Below are 19,718 nucleotides of genomic sequence, written 5' to 3'. Positions count from 1 at the left end.
CCCAAAGTGCTAGGATTACAGGTGTGAGCCACCACACCAGGTCTTGGTCCTTTTCCTTGATACAAGTCAGCAGAGACTCCAATTTCTCCACTTCAATACAATTAATATATTCTTTAAAAAGAGAGAAAGATTAATTAAAGCCACATGAGCCACAGCCCCAAGAATCTACAGTTATACCCCGAATTCAACACCTGACAGCAGTCATAACTAGAGGTCTCCTATAACACCTAGGCCTGGATGTCCAGCTGCCTGGTTTCCTCTGGATTGTAAATTCGGAACTTTTAGGTTTCTCTTTTGCTCATTCTTCCTTCTCTGCCTTTTAGACAAGAGAGGTCTGGACCTCCTCACAAGGCTATCTTTACCCTAAGCAGATCTGCCCAACATCCCTTCCTCCCTAATACCTGCACTGCTGTAAACAGTGTACAGTTTTCTCAGAAATAGGTCCAGTAATTACTATGCTTACCAAAAGAAAAGCATAGGGAGGGATATGTTGGTTAAATTATATTTAAAGTTTAGCCATGACCACAAACATATCATGTCCTCACATAATACTATCACGTTCACAAATACAAAAACTTAGAATGAAAGTTATAAACCTGGCTGTGCCCCCTAATTGCTGCATGGAGCTATGTCTAATGTATCAGAAGACTCCTGCACTGGTAACTAAAACAACTAATTAGGAATGTGTTCTCATTATGAAAATATTCAGCCAGGCGTGGTGGCTCATGCCTGCAATCCCAGCACTTTGGGAGGCCAAGGCAGGTGGATTACCTGAGGTCAAGAGTTCAAGACTAGCTTGACCAACATGGTGAAACCCTGCTTCTACTAAAAACACAAAATTTGCCAGGTATGGTTGCACATGCCTGTAATCCCAGCTCCTTGGGAGGCTGAGGCAGGAGAATCCCTTGAACTGGGAGGCGGAGGTTGCAGTGAGCGGAGATCGTGCCATTGCACTCCAGCCTGGACAATAGAGTGAGAGACTGTCTCAAAAAAAAAAAAAAAAGAAGAAGAAAAAAGAAAATATTCTAGCTATTTTTGACAAACGCTAAACAATACACTGAAGAATTTATTACCAGGAGAGAAATATTTAGTAAGTTAAAATAGTGCTTCCCAGCCACTTTCACATCACGACACACACAGAAAATATTTATACAGCATACTGAGATAAAAGGACAAGGCTACATAGGCTCCACCACCCAAGTCCCTGGGTGGCCACCCCTAGGGCAGCGCACCAGATGGGAAACACTGATTTAACAGGCTCTCATGCTAATGCCCTGGGTCGCTGAGACAAACTAGGGAGAAGTTCATCCATATGGCTGTAAACCGTCACAAACAAACCAGCTTTAAAAAATATTTGTTTCTGCTTTTCTAACTTATGCATCTTCATCAAACCATGAAACATTCAAGGCCCAGTTCATCTCCACCAAGAAGCCCTCACAAATCTCTAAGGCTGTAATTCACACCTATCCTTTCTCTGTGTTCCCAAACTTCCTTTACTCTTACTAAACTATCATGTTCTGTTTTATAGTTGCCTTCAGTTATTATTTACCTTATTAAATTAAATATGTCCCTTGAATACAAGGATCTTGTTTCATTCATTTTTATTTCCTTCTGGCTCCACAATATTGAAAAAAGAGTTTGTACAACCAATGTTTGTTCAATCTGACTTGGGGTGGGTCACATTCAGTGACAATGCTTTTTGTACTACAATAGCCCATGTACTTTCTCCCTCTGTATTCCGAAATTGGATTTATTTAGTTCCAAGCCTCTCAAATATTCCAAATTTTCCAAAGTTTCAAGAGTTCAACAGGATACACAAAAATGTTTGTTTGCACTAGCCCCACATCCACAAAATTTAGAAAACAAAAGCAAATATCCAGCCCCTATAGAACTTTTTTTTTTTTTTTTTTGTATTTTTAGTAGAGACAAGGGTTTCATCACATTGACCAGGCTGGTCTCAAACTCCTGGCCTCAAGAGATCTGCCCACCTCAGCCTCCCAAAGTGCTGGGATTACACGCATGAGCTACCACACCCAGCTGTGCCCCTACAGAACTTTAACATCCAAGTACCAATTCTTTCTTCCAAGCAAAAACAAGGTTTCCAGAACTCTAACAGATAACTGAAAACCACACTGTTGTTACCAGCCATAGTCCCTGACAGTAACTTTAAACTGCCCAAGAGCAGTGAGGAAGCATTTTAAATTATTTTCACATCTATTGAAGGATTCCAGCCAATAGAATTTATTCTTATTATACAGGAGTAAACATGCATTTTATCATTAAATAGTATGATAATCCTAACTAGGAATTACCAGCTTATAAATTTTCTCTGTAAAATCTGTGAATCTATCTGAATGCTTAGATTTTATTTAGAATCACAATTTTTATTTTCATCCTTCCCTTCCCTTTAAAAAATAGTTAATTTTTAACTACTAGTAAGTAGAATAAGCAGAAATGTAACTATAAGTGAATACATAATATGAATTAGTACACAAATTAAGTTATACAAGGACCATTCCCAAAATATTTGCTGAAAAATGCTTCTATCCATTTCTGATGTTTTTCTGACCCTTGTTTAAAATACCACATGCTAAAGTTAACTAAAATTATTTCTGCATAATCTAAAGACAAAAAAAAGCACCTCAATAAGCATTCCCAAGTATATATTTCAAAACCAAAATACATATAGTCATGGGAAGTAGTTTCAAATTTATAGTCAGTTCAAATTTATAAAAAGATACTAAATGTATAGTCCATTGCTCTCTGCTAGCTGAGGACAACAAAAGCTAGTTTCTACTTTTTCTCTACCACCCATATATGCATCTCTACAATCTGCAGCCCAATATTTAGCCAACATGTTCATCCTTCTCAGTCTACCTAATTCCTTTTTTCTTGCTGATTCAAATGTTGAGGAATACACATGCAATATCCAACCCCTCTAATTATTTCAGTGCCTACTCAGTTACCTTCCTCCATACTCTGTTCAGCTTTCTACCTTTCAGTCCCTATTATTATCATTTTGAATAAAGAAAAATAACAACAGCATCTGTCTTAACACCCTCTGTAACCACCACAAAGATATGCTGAAGAGTTGGATCTGTACTCCTTTTGTGATTCTGAAACAGGAAATGCAAAGAAAGTATACAGGTTCCAGGACCTCCTAATACCAAAATCCAAGGATGCACAAGTCCCTTTATATAAAATGGCATAGTATTTGCATATAACCTATCATCTCCAGATTACTTATAATACCTAATATTATATAAATGCCACATAAACTGTTGTTATACTATTTTTTTCTTTATCACTGCTGGAGTGCAGTGATGCAGTGCTCAGTGCAGCCTTGATCTCCTCAGGTCAAACAATCACTCATGCCTCAGCCTCCCAAGGAGGTTGGACTACAGGCACACGACAATGCACCCAGCTGATTTTGTGTGTGTGTATTTTTTGTAGAGGTAGGGTCTCACTTTGCTGAGTAGGCTGGTCTAGAACTTCTGGCTTCAAGCAGTCCTCCCACCTGGGCCTCTCAAAGTGCTGAGATTACAGGCATGAGCCACATGCCTGGCCTGTATTATTTTTTTAGTAAAATCACTTTCCAAAATACTGCAATACGAGGAAATCTTTATTTCCAAAAAGTCCACTCATAATAACTTATAAACATCTTTGGAAATTAAAAATTAACCACATCAACCTGCTTAGCCCACAGAACTCACATTAACCCACATCAACCTGCTTAGCCCACATAACCCACATTAACCCATATTGTGCGTTATGTTTTAAAAGGGGAAAAAATACTGAAACTACCGTATGTTTTACCTTTTAGGCATACATGTTAAAATTTTGGCAGATGAAACATAATACTGATAGATTATGCTTCAAAACAATACAGGGAAGAGTAGAAGTGGGTAGAGATTGTTAAATCAAGTTTAGTCTAAAGCTGTCTCCTTACATATTTGAAGTTCAGTCTAAAGGTTTCTCTGTACATAGTGAACTATAAATGTATCTAAATGGAGGTGTAAACAGACTGTAACCTACTTTTGTGCCAGTCACCAAGTTTTGGCCAGTCAAAAGGGGCCAACTGTTCAAACCATGTTCAAATAAGGCAAATGCCGAGCTGTAACCAATCTGACTGCTTCTGTACCTCTGTCTATACATCTTCCACCACCTGGCTGTGCTGGAGTCTCTCTGAACATACTGTGGCTCAGGAGGCTGTCCTATGCACAAAGCATTCTTTGCTCAGTTGAACTCTTTAATTTGGCTAAGGACTTTCTTTTAACAAGATATAAATTAAACAAAATGACCATAAATTATAATTGTTTTAAAATGCCACATGGGAGTTCAATATATTATTCTCTCTACTTTTACATATGTTTGAAAGTTTTATAAAAGAGAGCTTTTTGTTGTTGTTGTTGTTTTTTCTGAGACGGTACAATCTCAGCTCACTGTGGCCTCCACCTCCTGGACTCAAGAGATCCTCCCAACTCAGCCTCCCAAGCTGAGACTACAGTTGTGAACCATCATGCTTGCCTACTTTTTAAATCTTGTGTAGAGATGAGGTCTCACTATATTGCCTAGACTGGTCTTTAACTCCTAGCCTCAAGCAATCCTCCCTCCTCTGTCTTCCAAAGTGCTGGGATTACAGGTGTGAGCCACTGTGCCCAGCCAGAATTTTTGTTTTTAAGTGTGTTATGCTAAAACCCATAATTAAAAACAAGTGATTTTTGGTTTTCTGAAATCAGAAAACCTGGTTACCAACTAGATGAGAGGACAGCATTCATTATTTTTCTATGCCTTAAATTTTCACATCTGTGAAAAAGGAGTTGGACTCAATAAATTCCAACGTTCCTGCTAGTTCCTTTTTTTTTTTTTTTTTTGAGATGGAGCCTCGCTCAGTAGCCCAGGCTGGAGTGCAGTGGCGCGATCTCGGCTCACTGCAAGCTCCGCCTCCCCAGTTCACGCCACCCTCCTGCCTCAGCCTCCCAAGTAGGTGGGACTACAGGCGCCCGCTACCACGCCCAGCTAATTTTTTGCATTTTTCTGTAGAGATGGGGTTTCACCGTGTTAGCCAGGATGGTCTCGATCTCCTGACCTTGTGATCCACCCGCCTCAGCCTCCCAAAGTGCTGGGATTTCAGGCGTGAGCCACCGCACCCGGCCCCATTTTTTTTTTTTTAACAATTCAATGGAATATGACTTCTACACTTTGATTTTGGTTTAACAATTCTAACTAAAATCCAGAATGCATTCATAGCTAAATCTGATATAATTAACTGAAAATCGTTCATTACTGTTACCAAAATAACAATCCAGTACAGTACTTACCTCAGCTGGGCCTTCATTCCTATATAAATCCTAGTTTGCTTTCCCTGAAACACCTTTCCTTCAAGTATTACCTCTTAAACCCGTCATTCTCTATAGATAACATTGTCAAAGAAAACAGAGGCCACTAAGTATAATTTGTTCCAGTTTCCCCACCCCTAATGCAGCCCATCCTCATTTCTGTCTGTACTGCAAGTCCTTTCCACCTGAGGCTCCTTCAAGATCTCTCCACATTTCTTACATCTCTTACTTGCCTTCCCTAACAACTCCCTACTTACTCTATCAGTCGTTTGTTCCTTTTCTAACCAAGTCCTCAGGTCTCTTTTGCTCTGGCTTCTTCAGTTTAGCCTACAGTCAACACCACCCTTCTTAACAAATAAAAAACAATGAACAGCCTTCTTTCAATCCTACTTCTTCCTCAGGCTAACCTGTGATTCCTCTTTCCCATGACTACCAAATATTTAAACCAAAGTTCTAACTAGTCTAACTACCTCAACTCCAACTCACTCCTTAGCTCATCATGATCTAGCTTTCAGCCTCCACCACTCTCAGTTTTCCACTTCTCACTGGCCCCCAATGAGCAAATACAATGAAAGGCTTATTTTAAGATCTCATCATGCCTCTCCTCTCTGTAGCATTTGATACTGCAATTACTGCCCCTCCTTCAGGAAACTCTCATCCCTAAAGTTCTGATACACCATTTTGCTGCTAAGCTTCCTACAGACTCCCTCAGCACCATTTTCACCTTGTCTCCTAATATGATTTGGTTCTTCAGGGTTGTTTACTCCCCTGCTCCTCTTTCCTTCTTATCCCTATAATCCCTCACCTATATTATCATCTTACTCTAGTCATTGCTTTGAACTATTAATCTTCACCACTGGCCACACTAGCCTAGAAGGGCCTGTGAGCCAAATCCAGACCCCCAACTGATTCCATAAATAAAGCTTTATTAGAATACAACCACACTCATTTGTTTGCCTACAGTCTATGGCTGCTGTTGTGCTCAAGGCACAGGTGAATAGTTGCAATACAAGCAGAATGGCCTTCAAAGCCTTAATATTTAGGCTTTTAAAAAATATTATGGCTCTTTACAAAAAACTTGCCAACCTCTACTCTGTAAGGTAAAATATGCCAAAAGATTAGTCCTAATAACTTTTTCTGCTTTTCAATTTCAGTGCCAATGCTATAGTCAGGCCACCTACCTGAGACCTTGAGGGTTTGCTGTTACTCCCAAACTCTCTTCTCGTCTTCACCAATCTATCCCCTATGGTATAACCAAAGCAATGCTTCTAAATGCACAATCTATTTCACTATTTAAAATGTTCCCCAGAGAAAAGGTTTTTCACAATCTAGCTCTTGTCTGTTCTACCCAAATTTCCAATTACTCCACCTGAATATTGAAGAAATATTTCTTTTCTATTTTTATTTATTTATTTTTTTTAAGACGGAGTCTCACTCCATCACCCAGGCTGGAATGCAATGGTGCAATCTCCGCTCACTGCAACCCCTCCCTTGCAGGTTCAAGCGATTCTCTTGCCTCAGCCTCTGGAGTACCTGGGACTACAGGGGCACGCCACCACACCTGGCTAATTGTTGCATTTTTAGTAGAGACAGCGTTTCACCATGTTGGCCAGGCTGGTCTTGAACTCCTGACCTCAGGTGATCCGCCCACCTTAACCTCCCAAAGTGCTGGGATTACAGGCGTAAAAGGCCACCGCGCCCAGGCAGAAATACTGAATTACTTTAGTTCCCCAGAACGTATCACACTGTCTCTTACTTCCAGGCTTGCCCAAGATTTACCACAAATACCTACACATTTTTCTACTTTCAGCTCAGGCACAATCACCTCCATGAAGCCTTCCGTGACTCACCCAGGCCAACTCAGGTGATTCTTTCCCCATGTGCCCGCTCTACTAGGTACACACTTCCACTACAGGAAATATTTACTTGCTTTCATATAATCTGCATACTAGTCTACACATTCCTTGAGCAGGAACCCTGAGGTAAAGTAGAAAAACAGCTATTAAGGGCATGGAGTTTTAAAGTTGGAAATCTGGGACTGAATGCAAGTTCTGCCCCTTCCTAACCGTATGTTCTTAACAAATTAAGAAGAAAATGAAGAACTCATTTTCTTCCTCTATATAATGTAAACTCTGTGAGGATTATTTAAGGTTATTCATATAAACACAATGCCTTGCACATAGTTATGTGCTCAACAATTACTGGTTATCAGTATTTTCATTGTTTTATCCCTCACACTTAGTAAAGAATTCGAATAGCTGCTGAGTGACATAACTGAAGCAAGCTAGTTCTGCACCGTTTTCAGCTGCATACTGAATATTTTCATCTGAACAACATTTGGATTCCGAGAACTCATTATTTTTACATCCAAACTGTTTCAATTAGAGCAACCAATGTGTTAAGGTTTGTCCAGGACTTTCTCTGTTTGAACACTGAAAGTCCTGTATACTGGGAACTACCTCAGTTCCAGGCAAACCAAGACAGTTGATCACCTTAGAGTTATGTTGCAAACAACAGAAATTGACTTGGGTTAACTTAAGAAAAAAAGGGAAGAATGAATTTATTGGTAGAATATAGAGTAATTCACAAAACCAAGGCAAAGCTGAAGAATCAAGCCTATGGAAGCAACTCCCACATATCTAGCAGGCAGGAATTAATGGATGGTTACCTTCACAGTACTTCTGTCAGGATGAATCAGTTAGGTCTCAGTATCAGCTCACTCAAGATTTAAATGCCAGAGATAGAATTAGCCTAATTTGTGTTAGCCAGAAAAGTGTGAGGCACATCAATTAACCAGAGGCAGGATTACCTACATTAAAAATCCCACCATGAGATATCCAATGGCAGAAACGTAGCTTCCCAAGGCCAAATCAGAAGGCTGTTTCCAAAAGCAGGGAGAATGGATACGATGCCCCCCATAACAGCTGCAGTTTAAACATGCCCAGGCTTCAGACTCCATGACACAGTCACTGTTCTTCATGCTATTTTTCTTTCTGAGTTGGCAAACTCATCCTTCAAGACCTAGCTCAAGTATGACCTTCTGTGTAACCTTACTAATTTTCCCCAGGTACAGTCACACTTTTTCTATGCTCTTATAGTACTTTACAAATTATGTACCTGTATCACAGAATTTATCACACTGTACACTAGCCATATGCTTAAGTATCAGTCTCTCCCACTAAACTGAACTTCCTTAGATCAGGGAATATTTTCATATTTATAATCTTTGGCACCTAATGATGTCTACACAGCATGTAGAAAATACTAAACACGCCGGGAGCGGGGGCTCATGCCTGTAATCCCAGTACTTTGGGAGGCTGAGGTTGGTGAATTGCTTGAGCCCAAGAGTTTGAGATCAGCTTGGGCAACATGGCGACAGCCTGTCTCTATAAAAAATATAAAAATTAGCTGGGCTTGATGGCATGCACCTGTCCAGCTATTTGAGCGGATCACTTGAGCCTGGGAGGTTAAGGATGCAGTGAGCGGTGACTGTGCCACTGTACTCCAGCCTGGGTGACAGAGCAAGACCCTATCTCAAAGAAAAAAAAAGCTAAATAAATGTTTAATAAATCTGTTTCCCAAGTCACTAGAATATGTAAAGCATCAAATAAAAAGAAATACAGGGGCTACCACAGGTAAACATGCTGACAATATCAAAGAGAAAGCTAATAGCCTAAAAGTAAGGGAAGGACATGCCAAAAATTATGAAGAGCAAAAACTCCACAAGCATAAAAATCAAGGACAAAATTCTGTTAATCTAACAACCTGAAGGCATCACTTATATAAAAGCAAAACCCAATATCCACATGCATAATGGTGATTCTCAAGAACCAAGAAAACAACTAAACTATATTTATTTAAGGCAGGTGTCAAAATAAAGTAAAATCTTGTATATATACAACCTCCCTAACCCAGAAAATCGAGAATGATTAATTCCAAGTAAATATAGTCAAGATTTATTTTACCACATTTTAACTGCTGATGTTGGCTATGCTGTAACAAAATTTTTCTTAATAGTACAACTGCAAAAAGGATAGCTACGTCCTCCTTATACTTTTAATATTCCTTCACCTCCAAGATAAAGGAATAGACTTGAAAATGAGAATACAGTCCTCCCTCAGTATCCTCGGGGGGTTGGCTCCAGATGCTCCCTCCCCCGAAGATATTAAAATCTGCAGATGCTCAAGTCTCTTCTATAAAATGGTACAGTACAGTCAGCCCTATGAATCCACAGGTTACAAAGGGCCAACTGTACAGCCAAACCGTATGCTAACCAAACAAAAAGTCAACTGAGGAGTGGTGTCAGTCATAGAAAGAAAATCCTACTCACTCTGAAGTTAGAAGTTCTAGAAATATACTTTGTAACTCCTTTACTGGATACCAAGTTACTTTTTTTTCCACTTCTTGAAATGCCATCCAGTTCATGTCACATTTCACCCAGTTCATGCAGCATTTCACCCAAATAACTAAAATTCACTTCACAAACTGTTAAATAACTTTCACATTCATGGCATTAAACTATTTGTTCTTTATCACCTGAACCCTATGACCAATCTTATTATCATTACTGAGATATAGTCTGAAGTACACACTATCACCAACTGAAGTTTAAATAAATAAATAAAAGCTTAACTTGAAGCTTATCAAGCCTTTAAATCAAACTTCCAGTTTAGGCTGGACTCAGTGGCTCAATTCCAGCATTTTGGGAGGTTGAGGAGGGAGGACTGCTTGAGGACAGGAGTTCAAGGCCACCCTGGGCAACACAGCAAGACCCCATCACTACAAAAAGTAAATAAGCTGGACACGGTGGTATGCACCTGTAGTCCTAGCTATTCAAGACCCTGAGGCAGGAGGATTCCTTGAGCCATGATCATGTCACTGCACTCCAGCCCAGGCAACAGCAAGATTCTGTCTCAAAAACGCTTTAAAATTTTTTTTTTAAAAACTTCCAGATTACAAAAAATCCAAACAGTGATAAAAAAAATAAATAAATAAGAGGAACCAGTTAAGCACCACCAGAAGGAAACAGACAAACCCAGTAATTAGGACAGTCTATTAGGCTAAACCATATGAAATTGTCAATACTTGGCTGTTGTTACAAACCTGGAAAAAGGCAATTTCATATAGTGCAATTTAATATAAGAAAACTGACCTGAACAAATTAGTGGCATTTTTAAATGGTTGGGAGACAACAGACTAAAGTTGGAAACAACCCAAGTATTCACCCATAGATGAAAGCGTAAACAAAATGTGCTATATACATATAAAGGAATGTTACTTAGCCATATAAATTAGCCTTAATCACTAATTCATTCACTATGTACATGCCTTAATCTCCCAGAACTTCACCTGTCATAATAAAAAGCTTGGAGTTGATTTGGGAAGCAGTAGAAAAAGGCACTAAAAGAGTAAATGTTTCGGTTAAAAAATACGTGAGAAAATTATCGTGTCTGTGGTGCCTAGGATGTATTTATTCAAGGAATATTTTAGTGCTTGCTTGGTTCTAGTCACTGTACTAAGTGGTAGGCAATGAAGATACATAGTCTGTGCCCTCAAAAAGCTCACAATCTAATAAGAAAAATAAAATCTAATTAGAATACATTATCATAACTGCAATAAGAAAGATACACTCAGACTTCTTCCAGGAGCAAAGAATGGTACCTACCCAGAGTTGAGTATTTAAAAGTGGTAGGAATTAGCCAGGCAACAGGAGGCAGAGAAGGATATTCCAGTCAGCAAGATGGCCCTGAGAATAGAAATAGCACTGGCGAGGAGGGGCAGGCGGGATTCCAGATTATGTATAAGCATATAAGAAGTTCAGTGTTGCTAGGGCTTAAGGGGGTGGGGGAAGAAGGCTGAATCTGGAGAAATAATCAGGCATCAGGCTCACTGAAAAATCTCATAAACTAGAGGAAGAACACCACTTTGGAGAGAGTTTTTAAACAGGAAGGTGACAGGTAATAAGGCCTAAAGTAGGCTGGAGGCAGCAGAATATAGAGGCAGGGCCAAAATCCAGAGACAGCACAGAGATTCGAGCTCCGTAACTGACATCTGACTGAATGTGGAAGAGGAGAAAGATGTCCAAGAAGCCTCTCAAGTTTCAAATTCAGGTCACAGTGAGGGTGATGATGCCATAAACAGAAAAAAGAAAAAACAAAGGCAGAACATGGCTTTAAACACTTCGAGCTTGAGAAGCTAAAAAGATGTTCATGTGAATAATTTCCAGATGATGATTTTATGAAATTTAAGTCCCCCTACACTGAAATGATGATTAAAGCCAAGGGAGCTGCTGATACGAGCAAGAAAAACAGTCTATAGATAAAGAATCGTAGACAGAATCCCAAGCCATGCCTACCACATTCAAAGGGTAGGAAGAAGACTTAGCAAAGCTGACTGAAAAAGAGTACTCCAAGAACCAGGAAGCAGTATATGCCCCATTAGTGAATTCAACAACAACAACAACAAAAAGTTTGTCTGTTCTATGACATATAGATTCCTGAAACACTTAACACTCTTCAAACTTTGGAAGAAAGAGGGCAATGTACAGGACGGATGGTAGTAAGCACCTTTAGACACTGCACATGGTTAAACAGAGCCAAGAGGCAGAACACGGGTGCATGGCCAATATGTATACTCCTGGACTTGATCCGTTCAACTGTGTTTCTGTATTTTATGTTCAACTGCTGTTATTTGAGAGTGCTAAACATTAATGTGCTACTAAAAATCACATATGGACTAATATGAATTTTGCCTTAACATTCTTTTATTTACCATTCAAGTATGAGTGAGTTCATGTTACAGAAATACATTATAGGAGAACAGGCTGTTCAAGGTGGGCTAGGCAACAGTATCGATGCCATGGAGTCAACACCAAAAGAAAATTAATGTCTTAGAATAATACTGAATCTTTCATTCCCAAATGTAGACTTTTTTCAGGTATACCATCTAGTCTTTCTTCTCTATTAAGTTTCATGTGTTTCAAGTTACATCCAAGGTTATCTATTCTCAGTGAGCTTCTCAACAGAGCCCAAATACTCGAATAGCTATACACAAACAGAATTTGTTGTATATCACAGCAATTTATCCCAAATAGGTGAAGGAAAATTCACATAGGAAAACACTAGAGAGGAGGAAAAGAATAGGAACTGATAGCACCAAGCATGCTATAAGTCAGGAAAGGCCTCATGGAGAATTTTTAAAGGTCTGTTTTTTGTTTTTAACTAGAATGACATGGTGTAGCAGAATTGTAATCTTGGTGTTCCAGAGATATATGAAGGAGTCTCACTGAAGAGATACGTTGCCAGAGTGAGCCCCAACTCAACAGACAGCCAAAAGAAGGCACAAAGAACAGCATATAAAAAGGCATGAAGAAGAAACTACTGGTTACTCAAGCATCTCCAGTACTTTATCAAGGCTAGCACAAAGGAGATATAAGAAAAAGTGCAAGGTGAGGTAAAAAAAGGTAGGGTCTTATAACTATGTGTGGCATGCTAAGGACTTTTATCCTGAAGTCAATGGGAAGAATCATAAACAGGAAAGTAACACAGAAAGATCTGAGAAATCAATCCACAAGATACACTGGGGAGAGAAGATACTGAACACAGAAGAGCTAGGTACACTATTATACTTGTTCAGGCAAGAAAGGTAAGGGTCTAAACTAGGGGTAGTGGAAGTAAGGTTGGTAACAGGTACAAACATGAGGGTACTTCAGATGACTAATACAGAAAAGGATGAAGGAGGGGAAGAGAAGGGAGTCAAGGATAGAGTTTTAAACTTGGACAATCAGATACTGCCACTTACCATTGGAGGTTCCAGAGAGACAGAAGCAAGTCTGGTAGAGCTAACTGAATTTTGCAGGTGAGAAAATATATATTAGCCCTAGTATCAGAAGCTAAAGCAGAAAGCTTAAGTGTTAAGCCCATTATGGATTATCATTTTTTGGTAAAAACCAACTAACTGGCTCCTTGCTGATAAGAAGGAAACTTTGCAAGAGTAAAAAGATAAAAAGGCAAATAAATCTAATAATAAAGTTCATTAAAAATTATTAGCAAGGTTTTAAAATATAGAAATAGCAATTTCTAGGCCGGGCATGGTGGCTCAAGCCTGTAATCCCAGCACTTTGGGAGGCCGAGGTGGGCGGATCACGAGGTCAGGAGATAGAGACCATCCTGGCTAACACGGTGAAATCCCGTCTCTACTAAAAAAATACAAAAAACTAGCCAGGCGAGGTGGCGGGCGCCTGTAGTCCCACCTACTCGGGAGGCTGAGGCAGGAGAATGGCATAAACCCGGGAGGCGGAGCTTGCAGTGAGCTGAGATCTGGCCACTGCACTCCAGCCTGGGCGACAGAGCGAGACTCCATCTCAAAAAAAAAAGAAGAGATAGCAATTTCTGAGATTGACAGTCAATGTTTCTTTGATATTTTCCCCATTCACTAACTTTAAGTCTTAGATTCCCAAGTTAAGTCTTAGATTCCCTTCGGTGGAGTACAGCACAGTAAGCAAGAGTTCTGGCTTTAGCATCAAGCTTTGTTTTTGAGACAGAGTTTCACTCTGTCACCCAGACTTGAGTGCAGTGGCACGATCTCGGCTCACTGCAACCTCCACCTCCCTGGTTCAAGTGATTATCTCGCCTCAGCCTCCCTTGTAGCTGGGATTACAGGCATGAGCCACCATACCTGGCTAATTTTTGCATTTTTAGTAGAGATGGGGGGGGGGGGTTCACCATGTTGGCCAGGCTGGTCTCGAACTCCTGACCTCTGGTGATCCACCTGCCTCAGCCTCCCAAAGTGCTAGGATTACAGGCGTGAGCCATTGCGCCCGGCTGCTTAGCATCAAGCTTTGATATAAGTCCAGGCTTTGCCACTTAACACCCAATGGAAACTCAGGGCCACTTAAGAGTTGTAGGCCTCAAATTTCCTCAGCAGTAAATGGGGATAACAATAGTACCTACTTGATAGGACTGTTGTGAAGATTAAATAGATAATCTATATAAAGTACTTAGCACTGGTATACTGTAAACGATAAATGTTAAGGTTTTTAAAATAATGATTATTAATTACTGTTACTAATGAAAATGTCACATCCTTGAGATATACAGGAGCAAGAAAATGAGAAGCTGGCGTGGATTGCAGTTACCTGAGCATTTGTTTTGTAAGTATTCATTAAACAGAACGTTTCTGTTTTGCAACTTTTCTACAAGTTATCTTTGAAAACAAGAAAAAAGTTTTTAAGAATCAATGCCTTACATGAAAAGGTCTAGTATTAAAATGCACATTCCAGGACCGGGCATGGTGGCTCATGTCCCTAATCCCAACACTTTGAGAGGTCAAGGCAGCGGGTAACTTGAGCTAGCAATTTGAAACCAGCCTGGGCAACATGGCAAAACCCCATCTCTACAAAGAACACGAAAATTAGCCGGGTGTGGTGGCATGTGCCTATAGACCCAGCTACTCAAGAGGCTGAGATGGGAGGATGGCTTGAGCCTGGGAGGAGGTGGAGGTTATAGTGAGCTGAGATTGGGCCACTGCACTCCAGCCTGGGCCACTGCACTCCACCCTGGGTGACAGAGCCAGACCCTGTTTTGTGTTGTTTTTCAAAAAGCACATTCCAGAACAAATAAAAGGAAATGTTTCCCTTCCAATATGTACTTCCTAGTTTCAGCTACAAAATCCATTCCCCTACCCAAGCTCCAAATTTCTATCAGTGATAATAATTACTCCTTCCCTTCCTCCATCTATAAACCTCAGAATAACCTTTACCCCCTTTCTCTTCAGTGATCTTTACAAAAAGAATGTGAAGGAGGAGGAAGAGGGAGGAAGAACAGCATCATCAAATCCTCATTCCAGGTTGTAGCCATTCCCAGTCTCAATTTTTTGGAAAACTCTTCCTTGCAGACCAGACAGCAGCACTATTTCTCAAAAATGAATTCTAGGTATTACTGCCCTGTCACCCTTTCCATTGTTCTCATCATGTTACACCTTCTCTTTGCTCTGGAATAAATTCCTTCAGATTTCCCTATCAAGAAAAAGCTTCCAAGCAACTCTTTGCCACAAGATATTCTTGGACCAACACAGGCCATCTGGAAGTCTCCTCTCTTTAATATAATCACTCTTCTTTTTTACCTGGATATTTATTCACCAGTTAACATGCCCCTTTTAAGTTTGGTACATACTTCCTATAAGATTCACTAACCTCATTTTTTTTTTCCTCTCCAAAGATCTCTTAAAGTCTCTCTTGACTGAACAATAAAGAAATTTTCTTCCTCAATCCTGTCTCTACTCACAATCCCCTGGCATAACTGTATCCTTTTATTTTCTTTAACAAGTATGTATCTTATTCTTGCACCTAACATCTTGTGTATCAGCTGCTTCTACAATTTCTAACATGTTTCAGCTTTTGTCTATCCTGTATGTGAAAAAATAGGCATCACAGCTTATCAAAGTGCATCTCACTGTTTTAGAACAGCCTGATAACCACAACTACTCAGTTACAGAGCTAAGTTGTACTATGTTTCTAATGGACAAGACTAAGCATGGTTATCTACTCTTAGATATGCCTAAATCCCCAATAAAGTCCCTTCATCAGATTTGACCCCAGTTTACCTTTCAGTCTCTCTCTCTCCTACATTTCTCTCAGGACTCTTCAATTACTGCTCCCTCTGGTCTGGAATGCCTCTTTCTTCCACCTGCCTTCTCCCACTCTTTGCCTGGCCACCTTTCTTTCATCCTTCACCATCAGCTCACTCCCATTCATCCATTAGAAATAAACCAGAGTATCTTCCCTTTCTGCTCACCTCCAAGTAGTTTTTTGGCATGCATTTTCAGAACACCACACTGTAACAATTGTTGTTCTGCATTGTAATTATCACCCCCACTGGACTGTAAACTCCTTGAGGTACAGACTGCATCTTATTCCTTATCCCCAAGACCTAACATTGATGGATGCCCATAGACAATCAGTGAATAAATAATACCCATATCCACTGAGTGACATGCACAGGCTACATAAGCACACTGAGGGTTTGTACCTAAAGTTCCAGCTGGGTGCGATGGCTAACATCTGTAGTTCCAACACTTTGGAAGGCTGAGGTGGGAGAATCACTGGAGCCCAGGAGTTCAAGACAAGCTTGGGCAATAAAGCTAGACCCCGTCTCTACAAAAGATTAAAAAATTAGCCAGGTGTGATGGTGTCTGCCTGTAGTCCCAGCTACTTGGGAGGCCATGGTGGGAAGATTCCTTGAGCCTAGGAGTTTGAGCTTACAGCTGAGCTACGAGTGCCTGAGCGCTTCAACCTGGGGAAAGAAGCAAGACTCCGTCTCAAAAAATACTTTCCTCATGTACAGTGGGGATAATGCCACACCTAACTCATACACTTGTTACACAGATTAAATAAGGTATCATGAAGCTCTTAACACAGTGTCTGCCACATTAGAACTACCATTTGAATGTCTATTTCATGTGTTAGTTACCCTACAGAGTCCCGAGAAATGTAATGTTGTGACCAATACCAGGCTGAATGGCTTAGCAACCATGCTCTTTTTCTTTTTTTTTTTTTTTTTTTGAGACGGAGTCTCGCTCTGTCGTCCAGGCTGGAGTGCAGTGGCCGGATCTCAGCTCACTGCAAGCTCCGCCTCCCGGGTTCACGCCATTCTCCTGCCTCAGCCTCCCGAGTAGCTGGGACTACAGGCGCCCGCCAGGTCGCCCGGCTAGTTTTTTGTATTTTTAGTAGAGACGGGGTTTCACCATGTTAGCCAGGATGGTCTCGATCTCCTGACCTCGTGATCCGCCCGTCTCGGCCTCCCAAAGTGCTGGGATTACAGGCTTGAGCCACCGCGCCCGGCCTCATGTGTTAGTTACCCTACAGAGTCCCGAGAAATGTAATGTTGTGACCAATACCAGGCTGAATGGCTTAGCAACCATGCTCTTTTTCATGCATCTAAAAGTCACTGGTTACATTCTTATCATCAGCAAATATTTGTTTTGTACCTATTATGTGCAGGAGTCCTTACTAAGTACCACTGAGCTACCATAACACAATAATAGAGGTAAACAATGAAACAAAAACCTGTACCAATATCCAAGAGAAGGAAGAACGTTACTGGTTCTTCCGTACAAACAATATGAGTATTTTTCAATACATTTTTATTTGGAACAGGGTAGGCTTCAAGAAAAACTCCTAATGGGAAAAGTTCAAAATTAACACTTGTCATCAAGTGGACCGGTAACAGGAGGCAGTTCCAAAATTTCTTGTTTCTATTCCCAAGTTTTTGCTTAGATGTATTTCTCACAAAGGATATTTAACCATGACCAGGAAAGAATATATGATCTTTGACTCATTTAAATGGGAATTCCACGGATATCTCCCTAGGTTTTTTCCTACTAGTATTTAATTTTGTAGCTCTGTAAAACGGCCTGAGTTTGTCTGTTTCTCTACAAAATAGAACGCTGAACGGTGTATTTACCCCCACAACCTTCCTTAAGATAGGATAAAATACACACCTCTTAATCACACTAGCTTCTTACCAAAAATTACAAAACTGCAAATCATGTCGCCTAGTATTAGAAAAGAAGGCTGTGGCCTTAAAACCATCTTCCCCCTAACAAATCCAAAGGTCACGGTCCCAGTGAAGTTTGTGCATTATACTTACTGTTTTCAGTAGCTGCAGAGAGACCTCTAGCGCTGCCTCAACAAGCCGAGTTTGCAAATAGTACCTGCTAATGTCACCTTAATGAGACAATGGCAACAAGCTGAGTAGCAACTAACTGAGTGACCGCGATGAATGTTTAGTTTTGCAACCACTTGGAAATTCTACTAGCTTGGAGCAAGAGGTACGTAAGAGAACGTATGAACCCTATGTATCCAATTTATTTTAGTAAAACGTGTCAAAGAAATTATCACTCTATGCACACCCCACTCCAAGAAAGGCTAAGAAAACAAGTCCTACGAGCGGAGGTCGGAACAACCTCTTTTCCGAAGCCTGAACACAATAGATTGCAAACTATTGTCCACCTTCAGCTCGCTTCAAATGCCAGCAGTTGCAGGAGTATGAGCTGGAACAGCTCGGCACGACTAGTCCAAAGACGAGCACTGGAATATAAGAAAATGGTCCTGGCGCATCCTACCCTCCCCCATCTATCACCCTCAAACAAGTCAGTTACCCGGCTGGTCCCCACCCCCCTCTGCGGGCCGCCACCGCCCGCCTGGGCCCGGCTAGCAGAAGGTAGCAGCCGGGACCGGCAGAGCCGAGGCTCCATGTGCAGCCGCGCGGGAGGCGCAGAGGGGGCTGCACCGGCCGGAAGGTTGCACCAGCGGCGGGCGCCAAGGAGCGGCCGCCCCCTCGGCTGTGCGGTCGGCGGGCCGGGGCGGCAGCATCCCCGTTCATTCGGGCGGCCCCGGCCCGCGGACCCCGCCTCAGCTCCACATCCCCTCCTCTCCGACACAAGGCCGCGCCCGCGTGACGGGGCCGAAAACCCCGGCATTTCCCGGTCGCAGCGCCGGCAGCTTCGGAGGGTGACTGCAGCCCGGCCCGCGTCTCACCGCCCGCTCCGCCCAACCCGGGGCCGCGGTGACGGGAGGCAGCGGCCAACTCCGGCCGACCACAAGCCGGCGAGAACCAGCCCGGCGCCGGCCCCCCGCCCCTCCCCGCGTCGCTGGCCCGGCGCGGCCAGGCGGGCCCAGACCACGGAAGCACACTCACTTCCACATCGCGGCCCTTGTTCTTGAAGCTCTTGATGCGGTGGTTTTCCAAGCTGGGGTTCTCAGCCATGGCTGCGCGCGGCTCCAGCGGCGGCTACTCCTGCGGCTGCGGCGGCGGCGGCGAGTCTCGGCGCGGGAGGGGGAAGAGGAGAAGAGCAGGAGGGGGGAGGGGGAGAGGAGAGCACGTTCCGTGACGCCTCCGAGCGCGAGGTGGCAGTAGCGCCGGGGGAGGCGCGGGCCGACTGCCGGGCCGGGTGGGGCGGGAACGGTGCTGAGAGCGGCGCGCGCCCGTGGAGGCTGGCGACACGTGACCGGGGGCGGCGACCGGGTTGGGCGTTCGCCGGACTGGACGTGCCTGTCGGTTCTCGGGATGACCCTGCCGTCTTCCCCTGCTAGGGCTCTCCACAACCCCTGGGTGCTGCAAGTCTGGTGTCAGAAATGGAGCCGGACCTGGCGGCTTTTACCGCCCCTCAGGCGTGGGGGGAGCGGTCGTCAACTACAGTTCCCAGCATGCCACGATCCGCCTGGGGTAATTCTCCACGCCTAGCGCGAACGAGGAGAATGCCGGGACCCTTGTGCGCCCTTGTGCGCGCGGCTTTTTGCGCGCTGCGCTCAGATTGCTGGGCGCAAAGCTCCGCCCCCACAAGGCCGCCTCTGGGCGGGGAAGAGAGGGGAGCTTCCCT

General features: G+C 42.4%; 1 protein-coding gene across 2 annotated transcripts in view; it reads right to left on the bottom strand.

The window, feature by feature from the left end:
* KPNA3 (karyopherin subunit alpha 3) overlaps positions 1-19,512 on the bottom strand; it is a 97,513-nt gene extending 78,001 nt beyond the window's left edge. Inside the window, exon 1 of one of the 2 annotated variants that reach the window (XM_010363827.2) lies at positions 19,037-19,512. In XM_010363827.2, coding sequence (XP_010362129.1) covers positions 19,037-19,105 — 69 coding nt within the window. In that variant the 5' untranslated portion in view covers positions 19,106-19,512. The remainder of the gene's footprint in view (positions 1-19,036) is intronic. The other variant, XM_030922202.1, reaches the window with a different exon arrangement.
* Between the last annotated feature and the right edge of the window lie 206 nt (positions 19,513-19,718).

Source organism: Rhinopithecus roxellana, chromosome 18 (assembly GCF_007565055.1).
Source record: "Rhinopithecus roxellana isolate Shanxi Qingling chromosome 18, ASM756505v1, whole genome shotgun sequence".
Taxonomy (NCBI): Eukaryota; Metazoa; Chordata; class Mammalia; order Primates; family Cercopithecidae; genus Rhinopithecus; species Rhinopithecus roxellana.
This window is presented reverse-complemented; position numbering and strand designations above follow the sequence as displayed.